The sequence below is a fragment of the Lepidochelys kempii genome, chromosome 1 (genome assembly GCF_965140285.1).
Source record: "Lepidochelys kempii isolate rLepKem1 chromosome 1, rLepKem1.hap1, whole genome shotgun sequence".
NCBI lineage: Eukaryota > Metazoa > Chordata > Testudines > Cheloniidae > Lepidochelys > Lepidochelys kempii.
Window position 1 is genome coordinate 291,837,625 of NC_136380.1, and position 23,704 is coordinate 291,861,328.

Below are 23,704 nucleotides of genomic sequence, written 5' to 3' on the forward strand. Positions count from 1 at the left end.
CAAAGATACCAGGTTCCTCCGCATTCTTGAGATCCAGCAGGCCTATGAGTAATTAAAACTTGCATTTACCACGGCTCCTGTATTAGTCCACACAAGCTTTCATCATTGAAGCAGGTGTTTCCAACTTGGCAATTGAAGTGGTGCAATCCCAAAAATGCAGTCCTCAATGATTGCTACATCCATGCGTCTTTTACTCCATGAGAATCTCACCCACAGAGCAAAATTAAAAAAATTGGAGAAAACTCCGGGCAATTAGTAGCACCACTCTTCAAAGGTGGTCTTATCTAGAAGGGGTCCTGTACCCTGTCCAAGTGTACTCTGATTATAAGAACCTAGAATATAGACTCATAGAGTTAAAGGCCAGAAGGGACCATCATGATTATCTAGTCTGACCTCCTGCACATTGCAGGCCACAGAACCTCATCCACCCACTCCTGTAATAGATCCGTAACGTCTGAGTTACTGAAGTCCTCAAATCATGATTTAAAGACTTCAAGTTAAAGAAAATCCACCATTTACACTGGTTTAAACCTGCAAGTGACCTATGCTCCATACTGCAGAGGAAGGCAAAAAAAAAAAAACAGGGTCTCTTCCAATCTGACCTGGGGGAAAATGCCTTCTCAACCCCAAATATGATGATCAGTTATACTCTGAGCATGCGGGTGAGACCCACCAGCCAGACACCTGGGAAAGAATTCGCTGTAGTATCTGCATAGAGCCAGGTTTCTTAACCAGCGACAACTTTGGTGGGTCTTATTCTTTTCGTGCTTTGATTTTGTATTCTCTTATTGCCCAGGAACCAAAAATAGCAAGGCTGGCGCTCTGATCTGGAAAAGAGACTGTTACGCTGACTTAAAAGATGCAACCACTGAAACCTTCTCAATCTTCAAGTCTCATAACTTTTTGGCCACGCATCTGTCTCTATAGGTTCAACATCAATCAATTTTGGAATGTATTGCTTATTGCTCTAAAAGTAACAAAATAATCTTTCACCTGGGTACCTACTCTTCATTTTTGCAGAGCTGGCAGGAGGTGGTTGTTGCTAAATGCTTCTTGCATTCACCTAATTTTTGCTTACACTTCCCTTATTCCTAAGAATTGTTTTTTCATATTCCATATTGCTTGGGAAGCATAGTTAAAGATGTCATTGAACTGCTTCTTAAGCAATCCCTATGCAGCTAGATGTTTTTCATGGAATGGATAACTCTTAAATGTTCCTTGTTTCAAGTGATGTCACTCTTTTTCTTTCCTCCCAAAGTCACTCCTATGGTTCATATCAATTCGGTGTCCCCTCCCTTTTTTTATTCAAAATTAATTACAACAAAAATTTTAAAAAATGAAACTGATCATAGGATTGTTTGCACTAAGGGAAGGAATCCCTTGCCATTTTGAGTTTCCAGCATTAATAATTTTTAGTGGCCTTCATTTTGGGTCTCTGTTGCACATTGCATCCCACAGTTTTGTCCTTGGCAGGTTGATGTGTATGGTGGAGTGGCCTCCAGTTGGTTCACAATGTGGACTTACTTCTGTCGGAACTACTAGACTAATATCGGAAGCCAAACTTTCACTGTAAAAACAAAATTTGTTCTTTTTCCAGTCGTAGAGCAAAATGCAGTCACACTGAAACTTGAAACATAGTTGCACAAATAAAACACTGGTGTCAGGTAACGGAAGGAAACCTTGTACTCTTTCATTGTGGAAAAAGCCTATTCTGTTCTAAATAGGGTGAAGGGAACTTTTCTGAAACTTAGCAATACATCTTTATATTATCTGTTTCATGTACTACGGTTGTATAAGCAAGAAGCTTGGATGTTTTGCTGATGTATCTTGTTGGATTTCCTCTCATCTTTAAGTCTTTTTGTTTACTTTTACAAGTATATTGAGTTCTATAAAGCTCTTTAATTGTATCCTGCTTTCTAAAACACAATTAAGCCCCCACCCTTTGGAGTGATATTATGATTTTAAAGCCACAGCTTCCTGGGAGCGGGAAGTGGAGGGAAAAAATACCAGCACCATTCTCTATCGCAGGGGTGGGCAAACTTTGTGGCCTGAGGGCCACATCTGGGTATGGAAATTGCATGCAGGGCAGGGCGTTGGGATGTGGGAGGGAGTGCAGGGTATGGGAGGGGGCTCAGGGTAGGGGGTTGGGGTGCAGGAAGGGTGCAGGGTGCAGCAGGGGGCTCAGGTCAGAGGTTAGGGGGCTCAGGTCAGGGGGTTGGGTGCAGGGAGCAGAAGGGGTTTTGGGTGCGGGCTCCAGTCCAGTGCCACTTACCTTGAGTGGCTCCGGAGTGGCAGCAGTGTGCAGTGGGGCTAAGGCAGGCTGCATGCCTGCCCTGGCCCTGCACCACTCCCGGAAGTAGCCAGCACCACGTCCCTAGGGCACCACGTTCCCGGCCAATGGGAGCTGTGGGGGGTGGTACCTGCAGGCGAGGGCAGTGCTCAGAGTCCTCTGCCTTCCCTTCCCCCAGGGACTGCAGGGACGTGGTACTGGCTCCTCCTGGGAGTGACGCAGGGCCAGGGCGGGCAGGGAGGCTGCCTTATCCCCACTGCACCCCGGGGCTGGCAATCCTGCAGGCCAGACCCAAAGCCCTGAGGGGCCGGATCTGGCCCGCAGGCCGTAGTTTGCCCACTCCTGCTCTATAGTGTGAGGAGAGAGGCAGACTCACCACCCCCTTTGGAAGTCAGAGGGGAGAGGAGCATGTACATTGGTAGCGTCTATACCTGCTTGTGCACCATCAGCTCAGGGCTAGTTATGATCTGGACCTTTAGTAAATATGGATGGGATTTTCAAAGAGGCCTAAGGGAGTTGGGTGCCCAATGTCCATTGAATTTCATTAAATTCCTTAGGCTCAGGTTTTCTAAGGAGCCTATGTCTGTAAAGATGATGTACAGTTTGTTTAAATACTTTAAAGACAATGTTTTGCATATCCTAGTAATTTGGGTTATTGAGCAAAACTTTAAAACACTGATTTCTATCTTTAAAATATTTTGTTATCTCAACTCTAAGCCAGCAGTTACTTATGAATTCCAAAGGGAGCATGTCAACATTCAAAAGCAATTTTCTTTTGTCTTCAAAGACAAAGTGCAAGGCTCATCTCTTTGGCCAAGTATTTGTTTGACATTGGGCTAAAACTGTCAGATGAAAAGGATTTCAAGCAGGAGAAAACGCCCAAAGCTGCTTGAAGCTGTCAGGAAGGAGTTATCGGTTACTGTGCTGAGCATCACAATTTTTTATTGCTAACAATATATGCTCCAAATGCAGCCCAAGCTTTCGGGGGGAGCATAGACCTTCACTGAATCCCTTTCCCAAAAGTGGCAGAAGTTCAAGGCCTTTTTGTGTGAGGGTACAGGCATGGCCCAGCATCAGGTTGGAGCCATGTTCGCTGTCTGGAAGCTGCAGCATTTGATGCCTCTGCTGGAAAGAACTGCTACATTCTGATGTTTCAAGGTTCCATCAGAATTTCCAGAATAAGAGGCCAAAGAGGCATTGAAATCCTTCATAGAAGAGTTAAATGGCCAGACCAGCGCTTTCAGGATACTTTGTTCATGTCCCTTTCTACCAGCTAGTTCCACGCATGGGCACATCAGACTAGTGAAGTACAAAGCTTCAGATGTTTCATGGTAATTGCCTTGCCAAACCAGTTTACTTACGACTGGGTCACTGTGTTCTTTCAGTCTTTTTGGATCATTCAGTGCCTTGAGAGGTTTGCTTGATAAAGCAGCTTTATAAATAACATTGTATTGTGTGTGTGTGTGTATGACCTAACAGGCCCCAAAGGGACAGTGTCTCTCACAGTAGTAGTTCTTAGTCTAGCATTAAGTACAGAGTTAGGGCAGTTCTGTGATCTATGCAAAACAGGTGCAGCTAATAGTATTCTCACAATAAAGAACAGCCTGTGTGCTCAGCTTTGTTGCTTTAATGTTTCCTTTCCTTTAGTTTTTAAGTTCATGACTTAAATGGTGCTTGAAAACCATTGCCAGCCACGCTGAGGAGAAAGTGATGGGCTAAGCTCAGGGCCACCGGGAGGGGGGAGGGTGCGCGGCGCAAGTGGGGCAATTTGCCCCGGGCCCCGCAGAGGCCCCCATGAGAGTTTTCAGGGGCCCCCACGAGAGTTTTTGGCGGCTGGGTGTCCTTCAGTGCCGCCGAACACACCCGGAGTGAAGGACCCACCTCCGCTCCGGGTCTTCGGCGAAGTGCCCTGAAGACCCGGAGCGGAAGGACCCCCACCGCCGAAGACCCCAGGCCCCCCTGAATCCCCTGGGTGGCCCTGGCTAAGCTACAGGAAGATATTTAGAAGCCATAATACAGTACTTTTAGTTAGGGTTTCTGTAGCTCAGTGATGCTTTCAGCTAATTAGTCACACGCGATCAGGGAGTTACTATCCGCTGGCTTATTTACCCTGGCTTATTATTACTATCCGCTGGCTTATTTATTTGTATTTTCACTGCTGTTGGTTTCAAATCACACCGCTGCCTTCCAAATGCATCCAGAAAACAATGTGCCTTCAGACCAGAAATCCATTATACCCAAATATCTAAACTCCATCTTGGCAAATATTGGGCATAAGAGTTAATCAGAGTTGCAAAACTGCTGGCAGATAGCTTGAAACTACACATTCTTCAATCCCTTACTTGCAAGTATCTCAAAATGGTTTAATCGACAGTTGATGTTTATGTACAACAAACCCTTGCAAACAGCCAGTGGTAATATGCATACAGATGTTAACTGCATACAAATTCTTGTATGTCAGATTGCAGCATAGTAACATTTGGTGTTGTTCAAAGATCTGTTCATTCACGAGTATGGTTATGGTTGGTGACTGTCGTTTTTCAAGGTACAACTGAGTTGCTTTTACTAAAAGAAAAAAAAATACTCATTTATATACAGTAAAGCAAAAAGAGGAAAAGGATATTTTTATCTTAAAATTTTTATCTTAAAGTGACATAGAATTTGGAACTTTATAACCTGGTAAGAATAGGTAAGATGATGCCTATAGTGGACTGTGGGTCTTTTTGTATGTATGTGGGGTAAAAATATCAGCGACCGAGGAATCAGGTGTGTTTGATTTTATTAAATGGGTTGTGAGATGCTTCCAGGTTGTTCATGTACTTTGCACACTCCTGATAACCATGTGAATTTATTTAATAAATAAAAGCCCTATCTGCCCAAAACTCCAGTAACAGGAGTATTCTCCCTCCAAACAATGATTTGTCAAGGAGACTTAACGGTTTGGAGAGAGGGTGGGATGAGTTAGAAAATGTGTTCTTGGAAGGAGACAATCATTTAATCAAAAGGGAAATAACTTAACGTTGTTGTAATGGGACTTAATTCTATGTTGTACAGGTTCCTCACATATCTGAGGCTATTATACTTCCAGGTCAGTACACACTCACCTTCCAGGTCTGTTGAACATATATAGTACAAACACACACATTGAAACAAAGCATAATTAATCTTCATCTAAGGTTGGTTTGAGCTTGTTCTTTTGTCTTAATTAACTGACATCCAGTTTCTGAAATAAATCAAATACTTATGCTCACTTCATCATACTACAAATAACCTCTGTCAGCCTGTCAAAGCAAGAGACAGGAGCCCCCACTTTGAAGTTTCCATCCCACATACTATCTCTCCTACTGTTTCTTTTTTTAAATTTAAGAGTAAGTGCTTTATAATTGTCACTTCCTTCCATTCTGAGCCATCGGTACAGAGAGCATTCTATCTGGTAGATATGTTCTGCTTGTACCACTCAGAGGAACTGGACAGAGTAGATTTCTGGAGCTGACCTATCCATTATCAACCATAGCTATTAGAGGGTGATTGTAGGTATGTGAATTAAACTGAAAGAGCAATTATAAATCTTTTTTTTTTTAATTTTTATTTTAGCTGGGAAGTACAAACATTACCAGACTCACCCATTCCTCAGGAATCAGTCCAGTATAATTTTAGTTTAAAATTTATGTTTTCCTTCTATGGATAAATCATAGAAATGATTCAGTTAATTAATGCTCATGTAGTTGTGTGGAAATGCTCATTTACATTTTTCAATTTGTACTGTTCCAAATGCTTGCTTGTTTATGAAAAATCCCATAAATAAATCTTATGCCCATAAATGTCAAAGTTCAAACTTTAAGCTTATGAGTATTTAGAAACCTTCTGGCCACATTCCTTTGATTTTTGGTAAGTCATTTAGCAAACAGTGATAGAAGCTTCTGAGGTTTGCTAAAACTAACATGCCTTTTGTTTTTTCTAGGGTAATAAATGCAGGGAAGAGCACACACAATGAAGACCAAGCAAGTTGTGAAGTGCTTTTTGTAAAGAAGAAAGCTGGAGGCACTAATTCCACACCAAACAAAAACACGTCCACCAAACGAAGGTCCTCACTGCCAAATGGAGAAGGACTACAACTGAAAGAAAACTCAGTAAGTAGTCTCCACTAATCTTGCTGTCTGAATAGAAATACAAACTAACATAAGTAGACAGTGTAAGACAAATGGAAAACCCAAGAATTCTTGCTAAGTTTTGAAGATTTTCTTGTTACCCCTCTGTGGCCTAGTTGGCTCTGCTTTATCAAAGAAAACTTCACTCGTTTTACTTAGCTCCACTTTTGGATTTTGAATTTCACATGCTGCAAAATGTTTCTCACTTAAAGGGTTTTCTAATTTAGAGAAGAGACAAAAAATGATAGGGGACATGCTAGAGGTATATAAAATAATGAAGGATCTAGAGAAGGTCCATTGGGTGGACCTGTCGATCGTTTCTCATAACACAAGCCCAAGAGAATGTAAGCAAAATTTAAAGGCAACATATCTAACACAGATAAAAGGAAATACTTTTTTACTATAATACATATTTAACAAGTGGCATTTACTGCCACAAGATAGTATTGAGAGAGCTTAGTAAGATTCATAAAAGAAATAGTCCTTAATCATGCATAGTTCCAATATTTATATATAAATAGGAGTTAAAAGGATATATGTACTTCATGATGTAAGCTAATCATTAATAGCACTGGGTATGGAAGAAATTTCTCCTGTGGGCAGATTTTGACATAAATTGTCAAATAGAGGGTTTCTTGCAATCATTGGGAGATTGGCCATTATTAAGGCTCAGATTTTTGTCACAGCTATTTTTAGTAAAAATCACGGACAGGTCAAGGGCAATAAACAAAAATTCACAGAAGCCTGTGACCTATCTATGATTTTTTACTAAAAATATCCTTTTCAAAATGGAGAGGGAAGAGGGTCCAGCAGCCACAGCAGCTGTGGGCTCTGGGGTCTCCTCCCTGCCCGCCGTGGCTGAAATGCTGTGAGGGGTCCACCGCCACCCACTGAGGCTAAAACGCTGTGGGATCCCCTGCCATGGCTGGGCTGCTGCAGGGAGCCAAGTGGCAGTGGGAATTCTTGGGGACCCTCAGGAGCTCCGGGATCCCCCTGCTGCCCAGCGCCTGGGAGCTGCTGCCAGCAGCATCTGAGAGCTGCAGAGCTGCCTGCTGACAGCTCCAACCCTGGTGCATAATCATAGCCTTAGCCATTGTAGAATATACTGTATGTGGCATGTGTAGGTAGACACTACATGACACTGAAATGTGATGTGGCGGTAACAGAATGCATGCATTGGTGCCATTTAGGTGCTTGTGTTTGCCTGTCAGATCAGCAATCTTCCCCATGATGTTTTCAGCTTCATTTCTCACTCAGTCTTTCACAAACTAGGATTATTATTTTAAAGGCACCATAAATATATGTGGAACTTCTCAATTACAGAAACATATGTACAAACAAGTAGAAGACACAGTCTCAGCCCTGAGGGTATGAACAGGTACAAGGGGGTGGGGGAAGGTCTGAATATCAAAACCAAAACCAAGAAAACTGGGACAGAGGAATCTTTATATTTGATCAGTGTGAGTTTGAAATTGTTCAAGACACCAGGACAGCAGAGAATGATGCCACCAAATAGTAATAAGGCTCTTTTTAAAATGTTACTCAAGCTCCTCTACAGGTTTTGTCAAGGTCCTGATGTTTAAACAAGTTAAACTTTCAATTGCCTAGGCAAAATAGTCATTCAGGTATGCATTGAACTAGTTCAAACAAACACTGAGATTCAGCAAATCTATTCAGTATTTGCATGCACAACTGATCATAATAGCCATGTAAACATGCAATGCATGACTTGTACACACAGTCACAGTAATTGCACATGTGTACCTCATTTGGTATTTCATTTTAAAACAAGTGAAGACCATGCTAGTATCCTGCAGTATAGTGCTAATCTGACACACATACAGTTAACTGTTGCATCTGTTTTTGTCTTCCTGCTTAATATACTGTTTCAACGTTCATGGAGCATAGGAAGTATCATGCCAGATCACACTAATATTCCGACTAATCTAGTTTCTTGTCTCCAACTGTTGCCACAATCAGATGCTTCATAGGAAGGTAAAAACCTTATGTTTGTCTATTTCCGTAATAGTTTGCCCAAAGGGAATATGTTTTTCCAAATCAAAAGCAGTTAGTGGTTTTATATCCCTAGTTTACATGATTTTTAATTTGATCTAAATGTAACTCATTAGTCAATAGATGTTCTCATTATTATCTTCTCCATGATGACAGAGTTCCACAAGTTAATTACGTTTTAAAACTATTTTATCAGTTTTAAACTTGCTGACTGCCAGCCTAGTTAAATGTTCCCATGTTCCCGTGTAATGAAAAACGGTTTATAGAATCTGAGGTTTACCTTTTCCATACTATTTGTTATTTAATATACTGCTCTCATGCCCTTTCTTCTCTCAAGTGAACAGTCCTAAGCTCTACAATCTTCCTACACGCAGAAGTCTTTCCATAATTCTAATGTTTACCTGTGTGTGGGCCTCTTCAATTTCTGCTGTATTTGTCTTTTTGAAAGAGGTAGACCACAAATAAACGCAGTATTCCAGATGAGGCACGATTGGTCTTTGATAGCATGACAATATTTACGGTATTATTTGCTATCCCATCCTCAATATGTTTTCTTGATATATCCTGTCTATAGATTTACCTCCATATTTGCTAAATAGAGACCACGAGAGGATGCTATAACATGTACTAGCACTATGGGGAAGTGCACCTTGCGGTCATGTATCTAACTACTGCTTGCAGATTTAAAATTGGAAATATAATATTTTCCCAAAAGAGGGAGCACATGGCTAGAGAAACTTTGCTACTAGAGGGCAGTCTTGCTCCAGCAGCTAGCAGAGTTTTTTTCTAGTTGTGCGTGTGCTGGACTGAACCTATGAAAAAAGACAAGACGTCACATCTTTATTATTATTATTATTAATTATTTGTATTATGTAAAGCATAGCAGATCTTTTATCTGTATCTGTCTTTGGTGTTGTCCCAGTGCTAAGGATACTGTATTTTTAATATGATAGGATTTTGGTTTTTTTTAATATGAGGAAGATTATGTAAAATGCAGGCACTTCTCCATCACATTAGTATGTAGAAATAGAGATGAGACACTTCAATGCATGTGTCTTGCTGGGATGTTATTTCACTTCATGGGTTGTTAGGAAAAAGGCCAAAACTGAGTTCTGCAGCCACTCAGTAGGGATAGCCCAGAATGACACACTCTCTGAAATCTTACTGTGATTATTAAAGGGTTCCATGTAAATAAAGGAAGGACGAGGGGAAGAAGGAAAGGATTTATTAAATAATTGTTTAAGGGAAAAGGTGTTTAAAATAGTTAAAGCAATTACAAAGAAAATGCAAATTAAATTTTGAAATCTTTTGATTTATTAATACTGTTTTTCTTTTCTTCAGATTTCTTTACTACTTGACAGAACATGCTCTGCAAGCTCACATGCCTTTTCTTGCTTCTCCTATCTTCCGTTTTTCTCACATTCCCTGGGACGCTTGTATGACTTTTAAATGGCAGCCAAATTTGGAAGTTGTAAAATCCTTTTCATTTAACATTTGATCAAAGTAACTGGAAATCCCCAGCCCCCGCGAACCAGAACGATTTAAGTGCTACTTGGAGATGTGTGAGATGCCTGCCAAGCAATACTGAAACGTAGTTTTCAAGAGAAGTTGCCATCTGTTGCAGTATCACCAAGTGGTTTCCAGCAGAGTTTCCTTTGCAGCTGGAGGTGGAAAAGAAGCACTGCACTAGGAACCTTATCCTGCAAGCTGTTTGCACCTGTGTGGGAGTCTGTCCACATGGGGGAGCCCCATTGAAATCAGTGGGGTTCTGCATGGGGACAGGAAGCTGCCTATGTGCATCAGCTTAAAGGATTGGGACCCGATTCCTCAAAGCTGAGCTGTAAAGTTAGAGCCTCCCAAGAAGAGGAGGAAGGTGGGACTATACAGAGGAGGTGAAGCAAGAAAGGGATGCAAGGCTACTTTTTTGCCCACAAAAAGCAAGGAAACCTGGAAAAAGGAAATTAACATTTTTATTTTTATTTTTTTAATAAAACTAACAAAATAACAAAAGCAGCAGAAGACAAGAATCCAAAAGCCTGATCCTCAAGTAAATAAGATTTTTCCCATTGACTTAATTAGGTTTGATCCCAAATTGGACATTTTGTTTTAATTTGCAAAGATTATATTAGAAACTATATTAAAATATCATTAAATTCTGTGTTTTGGATTGTCAGTAGCTGGGGGGAGGAGAGAGTGCCCTGACAATATTAGATACACTTAAGTAAATAAAACAAGTTCCATCCTATTATATTGTGTTAGGATATTGCCATGGTTGCTGACCAGTCAGAATGCAGGATTTAATGTTAGTACTTATAATTGACTAATATGAGACAATATTAACTTAAAGCAGAATAATTTTGATTGGTTAACACTGTAGTGTCATTCATGCATATCCAGTTTCAAAAAGTATCTATTTTTTGTGTGACTTAAGGTTCATTGCACAACAATGCCTACTGTGCATGTCATTTGTGACATCAGGAGGTGTTTTCCCAACCATTTGGTTAGTGAAGGTGACAACTGGCCCACTTCTGTTTATTGTTAGATCCACAGGTATATATTTTCAGTGGTCCAGCTGGCAATTTGAGGGTGCATTTGGAAAAAATTTGGGTGCATTTTTTGCCCTTATGATTAATTGCAGGAGCTATTACAACATACGAGATTGCAGGTGCTAATCAAATAGTTGGATATGTAACTATTGAGATTTGCACCTGCATTCATGTGCAATGGGAGGCTAGTTTCCAGCCTGCCTGAAAGTTTACCCCAAATTGTATTGCTGTGTATGTATGATTTTTGTCAGTGATTCAAGCTCTTATTGTGCACGTACACGCAGTCTCTCACATGATTCTTTGTCTTTTGCTTTGTTAAAAACAAAGGCCACATATCTAAAGCCTGCTAAAAGGTCAGAATTAATTTCTTATAATTACAAAACCAGGAGACTGCTGTCCTAGCTCTCAGCCAGGTCCAGTAGCAGAGGAGCCTGAAGCTGATTACATCTCACAGCAGACTAGAAATGCATTTTGGGATTAAGTGCGGTGAGATGACTGCTTTTTTTTTTTTTTAATCATCTCTCCGGTGCCTAGTCAGAGGTCTCTATCCTTCCCAAATTTAAAAAAGAAACACTTTAGATTTTTTCATATTATTATTACTATGTTTTGATTGATTAAATTTCTAGTCAAAGGACTCTGACCAGCCAAACAAGAAGTGGAGGGGGAGAGGCAGGATTAAGAGACAGTTTGAACTGTTGATTTTTTTTTTTTTAAAAGATAATTTCACAGGGAAATAAATTGTTTGTGAACTGTGTGCATCACTCTTCCACTATCCCGCCACAAAAACCAGCTGGCTAGCCATTCTGGCTACTCAAATCTTTGCTTTGTGACTGCCGCTGAAATAAAAAAACATGTGACCCAAGTCACTAAGCAGCAGCAAAAGTTTACTAGTACAAGCAGAAGAAAGTATTTTTTTGGCCCTCATTACCGTAATGTCTGGATGTCTCACAGTCTTCAATATTTTGATCTTCACACCTCTCTATTGTAGGGAACTACCATTATTCCCATTTTACAGGTGGGAAACTGAGGCAAAGAGAGTAAGGGCTTGTCTACACTGGCAAGTTTCTGGGCAGTAAAGTAGCTTTTGGTGCTCAAACTGCAGACGGGAACACACTGCCAAGCCACTTTGTGCGCAGAAACTCCTCAGCTGCAGCGCTGCAAAAAAATCACCTCGACGAGAGTCGTAAGGCTATTTGCGCAGAGGCTCCAGCACTCTATTGCCAGTGTAGACACTTGATTGCTTTCTGCACTGTAATTGGCCTCTGGAGCTGTCCCATAATGCCTCAAGCAACCGCTCTGCTCATTGTTTTGAACTCTGCTACCCTGGAGACATGCTCCCCTCCTCTTTCAAAGCACCATTTCTGACAGCCGCTGGGTGCTGTGCTGATCTGCTCCGGGACACAAAGCAAACCATTAAAGAGGAATGCTTATGCTGTTGAATACAGAGGCATGGGGGGGAGCTGTGCAGAGAGCCCAGGGAGAGCGGTGGGGGCTGATGTTGGGGGTTCCCCTCTTCCCCTGCCTCAGGACTGGTTGCTTCCTGCTGCTGTCTGAACTTACAAGACAGCGTGCTGACACACTCTCTATCCACCCAAACACACTGTCTCTCTCTCTCCCCTCCATACACACACGCACACACTCCCTGTCACACACTCTTCCCTCCTACCCCCCCCCCATTTCAGTTGAAAAGCAGCTGGCAATGCAGTAGGATGCCCATGGAACAATGGGATTGGGAAACCTGCATCATGTGATGCTGTGCCTGTCCCAGTGCACTGCTGTCTTTGCCGCTCTAAGAGCTGCTAATGTGGATGTGCTCCAGCGTCACAAGGGGCACTGTGTGGACACGCATCAGCGGTTTAAGTCCAACGTTTTAATAGAAGTGGTATAACTTGTGGCGCAGAAACTTGCCAGTGTAGACCGACCTGAAGTGTTTTGCCCAGTGTCCCAAGGAAAATTTGTGGAGCAAAAAATGGACCCTGGGCTTCCAAGTCCCAGGCAATGTCCTTCCCATTGGACCATCCCTCTTCCTGTACTTGCATATTCTCAGAGGCATCACAAGCTGAAAATAAAGAAATACTTGCTTTAAAAGGAGCCTTTTTAAATTTTTTTTTTTTTTAAAAAAAAAGAGAATCTGAGAGTCTCATGATTTCTTGCCTGTCCCCTCTCAGGAAAGATTGCCAGTTAGGTAGCCATGTGTGCCACGTCTTCTCTAGCCCCAAACTAAAACACATTATTTTGTTTAATAGAATTCTTTGAAGTTATCAGTACTTCCATTACAGCAACACCTAGAGGCCCCAAATGAGATCAGGGCCCCATTATACTGGCCCCTGTTCACACACCTAGTGAGAGAGAGTCTCTGCGCTGTAGAGCTTACAGTCTAAACAGACAAGATAGACAAGTGTGGAAGGGGAAACAGGTGCAGAAAGGTGAGATGACTTGCCCAGGGTCCCACGGCATACCAGGGGCAGGCTGGGACTGGAAGCCTGGTCTCCCGAGTGTTCAGTGTCCCCTCCGCTGACCCATGCTATCTGCCAAGTTAGAACGGATAAGCTTCATCATTCCAAATTCATTTCATAGTAAAATATTTTGTTTGTCAGGGATTTCTGGTGTCTGATACTTTATTATACTGCAAAGGGGGCTCGTGGTCTGCTGTGTTGCCTCAGGGGATGCAGGGGCTAATCAGTACTGGAACTCAGTGATTGATCTCTCACGTGGGCAACTTAGGGAGATAGGGTTAGAGCAGCTATGTCTGGCCCCATCCATGCCCTCCTGGTTAAGAGGAAGTTGGTTCCCTTCCTTGCTCTGGTGAAGTTGAGGCTCTTGGCTGGAACAGCCCCCAAGAGCAGGATCTTTAAGAAACTGAGCTAATTCCATGTGTTTTGTAGCCCTGCTGATGGCATGTCTGTGGATTCCTTCCTCTTCCCGTAGTTATGGGTGACAGGGAGGAGAGGGAGAGTGTGAGCCGTAGCTGTGTCAGGAGTGCAGCCTGCTCTCTCTTGTCCTGAAGCAGAGCCCAGTGAATATGCACCCAGCTGGGGCACAGGGAATGAGTAGTAAAGTTAGGAATTAGGGGCATAAGCGAGCAAGTGGAAGGCTGAGGAAGTGTGTGTGTACGCTGACTCATTCAGGCTTCCTTCCTAATCCAGGGAGGGCCACTTGTCCAGAGAATACTACTTCTACAGAAGAAGCACTGCTGACAGAACCAGAGAGCCATGCTGGCATAGCATCCCCTCTGACCAGCAAGGGTCTTCCTTAAACGGCGAAACTGACTCAGGGGCAGAACTTCTAGCTCTGCTCCTAAATCACCTGAGGCAGAAGCTCTTCTCCTCTCTGCCCCATCCTGGCACCCTCCCACTATAACAGACAGAGGAGGAGAGCTGCCACAGCCTTCCTACAGTAACTGAAGACGAAGAGTTACCACACCAGTAAATGGCGCCCCCCCCCCCCCCCCGCAAAAAAGTGAGAGAACTACAGTAAGCAGAAACTGCCAAACAGGGAGAGGCAAAATGCACTCTGCTGTGGACAGCTCTGTGCAGGTCTTAATGACTTCTATCTTGCTCATAGGTGTTAATACTTCCTCTCCTTAAAGAGTGAATTAGAGCTAGTCAGAATATGTTGGGGGAGGCCCTTCTGCTGAAAAGTTTGACAAAACCCGCTAAACTTTTTGGAATATCAAAAACCAAAATATTTCAGCTGAAAAACTAAGTGTTTGTATTCAAAAATTGCGCCACCTAGTCTCATGTGAGTTGTAGTTAAGGTGCCTTATGCTCTCCTCTGTGGGCTGGGCTCTTTAGCCAGACTGCATCTTCCAAGGTGCACCACTTTCTCCTCTCTCTGTGAGGGTAGGGCATCTGTGCTAGGGGTCACTGGCCATGGTACTTCATGGGAAATTATAGTTCTATGGAAAAACAGCTTTGAAAGAATTGTTTCAATCAGCACTCATGTGAACTTTGAGTGATTCTAAGCCATGGGTGAAATTTTGGTCCCACTGAAGCCAAAGATGCCTGAATTTCACCCCATGTTTCAAGTTAATGAGATTGGATGGGATGCTGCTTTCACAGATATCTAGAATTTAAGACCAGAAGGGACCATTAGCTCATCTAATCTGACCTCCTGTATATCACACACCATTAAATGTTGCCCAGTTACCCCTTTACTGAACCCCATAACTTTGGTTTGACTAAAAGCCTAGGTAGCATTTGGCTAAAGTATATCTTTCAGAAAGGGAGCCGGTCTTGATTTGAAGATATGAAGAGCTGGGAGAATCCATCACCTCCCTTGATAGTTTGTTTCCGTGGTCAGTCACCCTGAATGATAAAAATGCATGCCTTTTATTTCTAATTTGTATGGCTTCAGCTTCCACCCTTGTATTCTTGTTATGCCTTTCTCCTCTAGATTAAAGAACCCTTTAGTATATCTCCCCACCCCGCCCCGAACATACTTATACACTGTAATCAAATCACCTCTCTGTCTTCTTTTCGATAAGCTAAACAGATTGAGCTCTTCAGATGTCTCACTATATGGCATTTTCTCTAGCCCTATAATTGTTTTTGTGGCTCTTTTGGCACCTTCTCCAGTTTTTCAAAAATCCCTTTTTTAAAATGTGGACACCGGAACTGGATTCAGTATTCCAGTATGGGTTTTATCAATGCTGTACACAGAGGTAATATCACTTCTCTACTCCTACTCACTTCTCCCCTCTTTATACATAAAGGGTTGCATTAATCCTTTTTGTGACAACATTGCACTGGGCGCTTATGTTGGGTTGTGTGTCCACTATTAACCAGTACGTCCTTTTCAGTCACTGTTTTACAGGAGGCAGTCCCCCATTCTGTAAGTATGGCCCTCATCATGTTTTGTTAAGTCATAGTTAGAAAAAGACAATGTAGGTGAGGTAATATCTTTTATTGGACCAACTACTTGAGTTCTGGAGAAGGTAATCAGATAGAGAGAGGTTTACTTAATCATTTTATAATTCATGTCTTGAAAGATGCATGTCATTAGAGCAACATTAGGTTAATAATGAAATGTTAATTTCAGCAATACAGCTCATTAGCATTTTGAATTGCAAGAATTTTCAGTGATGGGGTAAACGTGATATTGCAAAGGGGATTTTGTGCTAGGATTAGGATGTAGTAGCTCAGATTGACTGCCCTTTCTTGACATTCTGATTTGTGACATATCTCTGAGAAATTACCCGCGTATATACTTGTTCATTAGCCCATTTGTTTATAAGCCGACCCCCCCCCAAGATGGATAAGTAAAAATGGTAAAAACTGTGTGACCCTTTCATAAGCTGACCCAATATTTCAGGGGTTGGCAAACTTTGGCTCCCAGCCCATCAGGGTAAGCCGCTGGCGGGTCGGGACGTTTTGTTTACCTGGAGCGTTCACAGGCACGGAGCCCCTCAGCTCCCAGTGGCGCCACTTCCTGAAGCTCCCATTGTCTGGGAACAGCAAACCGCGGCCACTGGGAGCTGAGGGACTTCGTGCCTGTGAACCCTCCAGGTAAACGAAACGTCCCGACCCTCCAGTGGCTTACCCTGACGGGCCGGGAGCCAAAGTTTGCCAACTCCTGCTACATTTTAAAAGCTGGCGTCGCAAGAAACTCAAAAGTTTTGCTAGAATTATTTTAATGTAATCTAACAAGAAAACCTGTTGTTTTTATAACAATAATTGAACAAATATGTAACAATATGTAATAACTGAACAAATATGTAACAAGTAACTTAGAACAATATGAGACTTTAAAAAGTCTTAAAATCCTTCAAAGTCTGAATCAGTCTCTGATTCACCAAACAGTTCATTAAACTCAGCTTCAGTCACAGCTGCACCTGCATTGTCATCGTAGATGTCAGCCGTGTCGTCTTCAGACTCAGATTCCTTCTCATCATCAGCCTCTGTTGTGTCATCATCAAATATGGCATCCTCTTCTGACCCGTCGAGTGCATTGCTGATACAGCATTTCCTAAATGATTTTTCTATCATTTCCGAGAGAATGGACACCCACATGTCCTTGATCCATTGGGCGACCAGATTGATTTCGGGCTTCATAAGATTCCCGCCTTTTGTCAACTTCACCATGCCTTAGCACATCCATTCAGACCACGTTTTGCGTAGCCTGTCTTTTAAAGGGTTTGTTCAGGCAGACATCAAGTGGTTGTAGAACTGAAGTTAAGCCTCCAAGTATTACAGCCAAAGTAGTTTTCATATTTTTGGCCACATTTTTCACTTCATCCGTCTTGTGTGCCCTGAACATGTCCCAAATGAGCATAGCAGGTTTCTTGAAAAGTGCTCCTGGTCTCTTATTCCACACTTTTCCCAGCCATTCAATAGTCCCACTTTCATTCATCCATCCATCCCTTTTTGTGTGCACGTACAATGACACCAGCAGAAAATTTCATGTTTTTAGGTAAGGTTTTTCTTTTAAAAATAACAGGAGGGCTTTGATCCATTTGCCAAACACCATAAAACCACTGTAAAATGGATTTTTTCGTGGCCAGTGGTTTTAATTAAAACTGTTTTTTCACTAACACTGGTTACCGTTCTATTGCTCGGGAGATCGAATGTCATTGGTGTTTCGTCCATATTTCCTATTTGTGACCGTTCAAATGCATATTCCTTTCGATATTTTATAATCAACCAGGGGTTGGCAACCTTTCAGAGGTGGTGTGCCGAGTCTTCATTTAGTCACTCTAATTTAAGGTTTAGCGTGCCAGTAATACATTTTAACATTTTTCGAAGGGCTCTTTCTATAAGTCTATAATATAGAACTAAACTATTTTTGTATGTAAAGTAAATAAGGTTTTTAAAGTGTTTAAGAAACTTCATTTAAAATTTAAATAAAAATGCAGAGGCCCCCAGACCGGTGGCCAGGACCCGGGCAGTGTGCGTGCCACTGAAAATCAGTTCACATACTGCCCTCAGCACCCATGCCATAGGTTGCCTACCCCTGTAATAAACCTTTGGAAAGATTCAATTTTTTTCTTCCAGATCTCTCGGCAGCTTTTGCGCTATCTTTGTGCTCTGACGAAGACAGAGACTATGACGGTTCATGAAGCGAGTACACCAACCCGCTGATGCGACAAACATTGATGGCTTTACTGACTTGTATTTGTCATCTTTCGACATTTGTAGAGCACGCAGACAAATTCCAGTTCTAGTGACAATGTGCTCATTTTGTCGACATTCAACAACCCAATTATTGAGATCTTTCTCCAGCTCGGGAAATGAAGTGCACCTCGAACATTTTTTCTTGCTTCTTGGCATGTCTTTTAGTGTTTTATTTTTTCGCCATTTTCTTACTTGCTTCTCATTGATACAGAATTCACGAGCAGCGGCGCAATTATTGTTTGCTTCTGCATATACAACGACTTTAAGTTTGAACGCTGCGTGATAAGCAGACCTTTTTTCTTTTGATTTCACCATTCATTTTAAATACCAGTATGAAAATAGATTTATTATTGTGGTTATAGATTTTTGTAGGATTTTATACAGGAATGTCACCTGCTTTATCACTGTCAAATTATTATTATTCTTTGTTTATTTCAAAGCAGCCCTGTAGATTGGCATGTCTGTGAGGATAACAGGCTATTTCAATTTTATTAGAGATTCCATCAATTCTGCACATTATATTTTTATATTGGCTCGAGTCTTATGAAGTCCATTGGTAGAAATGCATGAAGAGATCAAGTTACTGCTCTTTTAGTGTTCCTTTCAAGCCAATCTAGTCCACTAAACAAAGCCTTTGCAACTTTAAAAGGCTACAGTACTGACATCAATAAATGGGTCAGCAAACTTTGGCTCCCGGCCTGTCAGGATAAGCCACTGGCGGGTTGGGACATTTTGTTTACCTGGAGCATCTGCAGGCATGGAGCCCCTCATTTTGTTTACAAATGACAATGTATTAGATATTCAATTAAATGATTTCATAGAGTTTTTAAAATCATCAAATTGTGGTGTATACCCATTTATAAGCTGACCCCTGCTCTTTGATGCATCACCTTTTTACCAAAAATATTCAGCTTATGAACGAGTATATACGGTATCTAAGTTTTGTTTTTCATATGGCCTTTTTTGCATCTTGGTGCTCCTTGACTCATTGCTCATTTTGGGTAAAAATTCATCCTGGTGTAGCAAAGCAACACAAATCCTATGGGACTTAAGTTGTGTGTAGACCTTGTGCTACCTTGTTGTGGAGGTGGATTTTTTGTCCTGTGTGACAGAATGAAGTATATCTCTATCACAACAGTGTCTGTTGCTATAATCATCTTGCCTGTGGGTGTCTGTCCATTTAAATTAAGCCCTGAGTCAGCAAAACACATACACAGGTGCTTAGGTCCTGTTGACTTCAATGAGACTTAATATTAAGCATGTGCTGAGTGGTGATTTTAGGGTGGGATTTTTCAGAAGTGCCAAAATGACTTAGGAGCACAAATTTCTCATTGCTGTATTTTTCTATCATATTCATTTTTAAAAAGAGAAAGATTTGGGAAATGTATATTACTGCCATGTGACTTGCAGAGAAGATGCGGGATGTGGCGATATGAAGGTATGTGCCAGATCATGCCCAGCAACGTCTTTACCTTACCAAAAGAGAAAAAGAGATTGTAAACTTATAAACCAGGAACCTGATGGAAGCAGCAAAGAAGTAAGATTTGATATGTTTATCTCCACAATGAGAACTGAAAACTTACATTTGAATGAAACAATGCAATGGGGCAGTGTGACACACTTGAGTGATGAAACTCAAGGATGTTCTCATTATTACTGCAATGATCTTCCATTCTGACTTCAATTTAAAAAAATCTTTCACTGTTTCCAGATACCTTTGACAGCCACCATGCTGATTGATACACCAGGGACCTTTAGACCTGAAAGTGTGATCTTAAACTGAGAGCTATAACACACCTATATTCTCTGTGGATTAACACAGAAGGGCACGCTTAACAGACACAGACCAGTGGGTTACGTACATCTTCTGATTGGAGGAAGCTCATCCCAAGCATATGAGGCCCACTGCAGTACAAATCCTGCATGAGTCCCCACTTATGTGGTGGTTATCATCTTGTCCAGTGCTAGGGATTGAACCAGGGACTTCCAAAACTAGGAGCTAGATTCTCTAAGTCTCAAGCTAAAGAGGCAGGCTTTCAAAACTGAAAGCTGTAACAAACCCATATCCTGTATGGATACAGACTCAGAAGAGGACACTGAACACCCACTGACCAGTGAGATACACACTCAAAAGTGTTTCTGGGAAGTAGAGACCACATGAGTACAGCTATTCAGCAAGATAATTTGGGAAAGCCAGCAGGGGCAGGAGCAGAAGAACATACTTTTACACAAGGAAAAGAGATTTCAGAAAAAACACGCTTAAAAACCTCATGAGCTCCTGCTGTAGATAGAGATGAAGCCAAATACGTAGGCAACATTACCATGTTTGCAGAGATAAGGGAAACCTATCCAGTGCTTTTTATTGTCATTTCAATGACCTTTCACCCTGCTTTTAGTTTAAAACTAACTGGATCACTTTGTATAGCAAGTTTCTCTTTGCCATTTTAAAACGGCAGTGGTGGGGGTTTGGGTGGCTCAGATCATGAAATATGGCAGGGCTTGAAAAATTTATTTACCGGTGTTATCTGCGGAGGCTTCCCTGGAGAGTGAGGGGGCCTAACGCATTAATTTCTACACGTTTCAAGCTTCACTTACAAAACGAAAAGATATTAAGCCCCTGAATCCAGCAATGTATTACTCTAATTTAATGCCAGTGTGGTTGCGCTACCATAAAACTGGAGTCATACTGTGGTGAATCAGGCTGTAAGTTCCTAACCCTTATGACTGAGAACTTTACAAATGTGATTAGACATAGTATTGTCGTCTTGAGTCTGCAGACAGTTATTTCCCAGTCCCATTGCTGGTAGTTATCCCCAAGTACAGTGAAGTTGTAAGTGGACTCCACGTAGTTTCCCTATATCTAGTTGACAATGAAGGCTTCAAATGTATCAGGCACCTACTCTTCAGATGCCAATATGAAAGATGGAGCCTTTGGCAGGGCCCAAGGATAGGCCCCCGGTAAGAATCCCTCCTCCTTCCCCGCCTTAGCAGTTGCTCTTAGGCAGGGAATTGAACCTGGGTCTCCCACGTGCTAGTCAGTAGCCTGACTCCTGGGCTGCTGGGCATAAGGTGGGGGACACCACTACCACAGCCGCCGCGTCCTTGGTTTTATGAGTCCAGCCCTTCATTTCCTTTGCTTTTTATTTCTTAAGTGGTTTAAAATGCCCATAAATGAAAAAAATAAAACATTTTGTTTGACCCAAAGCAATTTTTGTTCCAATGTTTCAATTTACCAAAAATTCCAAAAATACTGGCTTCCGTTAGACCACCACGTACAGTGAATTTTTAAAATTATTTTTCTGAACTGCCAGCCAACCAAAAAGTCAGTTATTCGCTCCCCTCTAGTTATTACTATTAGAAAGCTCGTTGGGAACCTCACAGTGGATAAATGACCATGTCAAAAGTATCTAGCCTCACTGCAAGTGGCCCATTTGTCATTCACAAGGGGGAGAAGGCAAAGATAGAGTGGCATGTTTAATTAGCCTCCTATCCCAGAGGTGTCGTACCTCCTGGGCATGTTTGGTGTAGTATGCTGAAAACTGTAAATTTATGAGCCTTTTGGAGGAGGGGGGAAGCCAAGTGACATGACATATTTCTCCTTTCCAGAAAGAAACCTACTCTTTGTATCATGGGACAGTTAGTTATACCTCATCTACTGTAGCTGACCTGTCAGTGGTGCTAGGGTCACTGATAACTGTGTATGTGGTGATCTTCATTTTCTTTTTCTCATAAACAGGAAAATGATGGCATCAGCTTGTACTACTGGTCACTGTTTGACGGCCATGCTGGATCTGGGGCAGCTGTTGTAGCCTCCAAACTGCTTCATCGCCATATTGTGGAGCAGCTGCAGGAGATTGTGGAGATCCTGAAGAACTCTGCAGTCCTTCCCCCAACCTGCCTAGGAGAGGAGCCAGAAAGCATGGTAGCTAACAGCAGAACTCTAACCAGGGCAGCCTCCCTGCGTGGCGGGGTTGGGGCTCCGGGCTCACCCAACACCCCTCCAACACGCTTCTTTACAGAGAAGAAGATCCAACATGAGAGCCTTGTTACTGGGGCTATTGAAAGCGCATTCAAGGAAATGGTAGGTATATTTCAGGGGTGTTGACTATTTTGTTACTCAGTTTAATGAGTAATGTGGTTGGGGGAGATGAATTTCTTTTCACTTGTTTGGTCTAGACTTAGGTGTGTATTTACTGGCTCTCAGTCCTAAAGTATCTGAGCACCTCAGAATTTTCATGTGCTTATCCTTGCCATGCCACTGGGAGTGGGGCAGTGCTGTCATCCCCACTTTACAGATGGGGAGCCGTCGCACGAAGAGGCTCCTACCAAAGTTACATAGGAAAAAATAATTAAACCTAGGTCTCCTAAGCCCCAGGCGGCTGCATTAACCACTGGACCATTCTTCCGGTCACATTGTTGTCTAACTTGCTGACGTGGCTTTTAGAAGCTGTTTTTTAAAAAAGGGAGGTGTATTATGTAGAAAGCTACGTTGCTCCACAATAGTAGATATGAGCTTTCAATGGTGAGATAAATTATTTACACTAGTCTGGATATTTCATAATAGAAAATGATGAAATTTGACCCTGGTGCAGTGGGATGGCCTCTGGCCCTGTATAGGAGGTGTGGAAAAAAGAGCTGCATGGAGGAGGCATCTATACCCCTCATGCCACAGGCAGGGTTTCTGCACCAGCCTTGCATGGGCTCATGTAGGAGGCCATGTTGTGGCAGGTTGCAGGTAGACCAGGGAAAGAGCCCCAGTACCCACCCATCTGGAGGAGCAGTGGCTGTTGTTTTTGCTCATAGGCTAGAATAGGGGCTGCACAGTAGCTCTGTACCCTGGCCCATTGTTTCGGGGGTGGGTCTCACCCCTCCACTCATTTGTGCTTTACTCACATGGATTCTTGGGGTGAAATTCTGGCTCCACTGAAGTCAGTGGCAAAATTTCCATTTGACTTCAGTGAGGCTAGGGATTCACCCACAATGGATATCCCCTACCGGAGCCTGATTCTGCAAACTCTTGCCACTGTGCATAGTGCTTGCTAGCCTGAGATGGCTCCTAGCAGTTAGGACTATGCCTGATAATAAATGCTTGTGGGATCAGGCCCTATTGACGCTATTCCGTGTCTTAAAAAAGCTTCCTCTTTGTGCAGAAAAGTTTAAACTAAGCATTTCCCAGAGATTTTCTTCTCAAGGTGAAGTACAAAGGCAGGACTCAATCATAGTTTTTCCTCATATATGTGAATTAGTATATGCGTCTAATTAGCAGACTACAGCAGTTATTCCAGAAAAGAACTGTTTCATTTCTGCACTCAAGTAATTACAATGATTAGTTCTTTGTGTAGTGCTTTTCTTCCCAAAGAATCAGAAAGCTCTTTGCAAACTACTGTACAACTGAAAATATTCACTGTAAAATACGTTGTACATTTTTATTGTAAATCTTTTTTTACTATTACATGACACAATGATAGAAGTTGCACAGAATCAAATATATTTAAATTAGCATTATGAAGTATACCCCACAACATCATAATAAATGCACATGGCTTAGTATAGCACTGAGGGCCCTGCCTGAAATTTGGGCCCCATTGTGCTAGG

At 42.1% G+C, this 23,704-nt stretch overlaps 1 protein-coding gene across 3 annotated transcripts in view; it reads left to right on the forward strand.

Annotated features, from left to right (window-relative positions):
* The window catches only part of PPM1H (protein phosphatase, Mg2+/Mn2+ dependent 1H), a 224,873-nt gene that overhangs the window by 98,554 nt on the left and 102,615 nt on the right, over window positions 1-23,704 (forward strand). For 2 of the 3 annotated variants that reach the window (XM_073327913.2, XM_073327914.2), the window contains exons 2-3: window positions 6,252-6,420; window positions 21,846-22,190. In XM_073327913.2, coding sequence (XP_073184014.1) covers window positions 6,252-6,420; window positions 21,846-22,190 — 514 coding nt within the window. Of the gene's footprint in view, window positions 1-6,251; window positions 6,421-18,500; window positions 19,647-21,845; window positions 22,191-23,704 lie in introns of those variants that run through there. The other variant, XM_073327915.2, reaches the window with a different exon arrangement.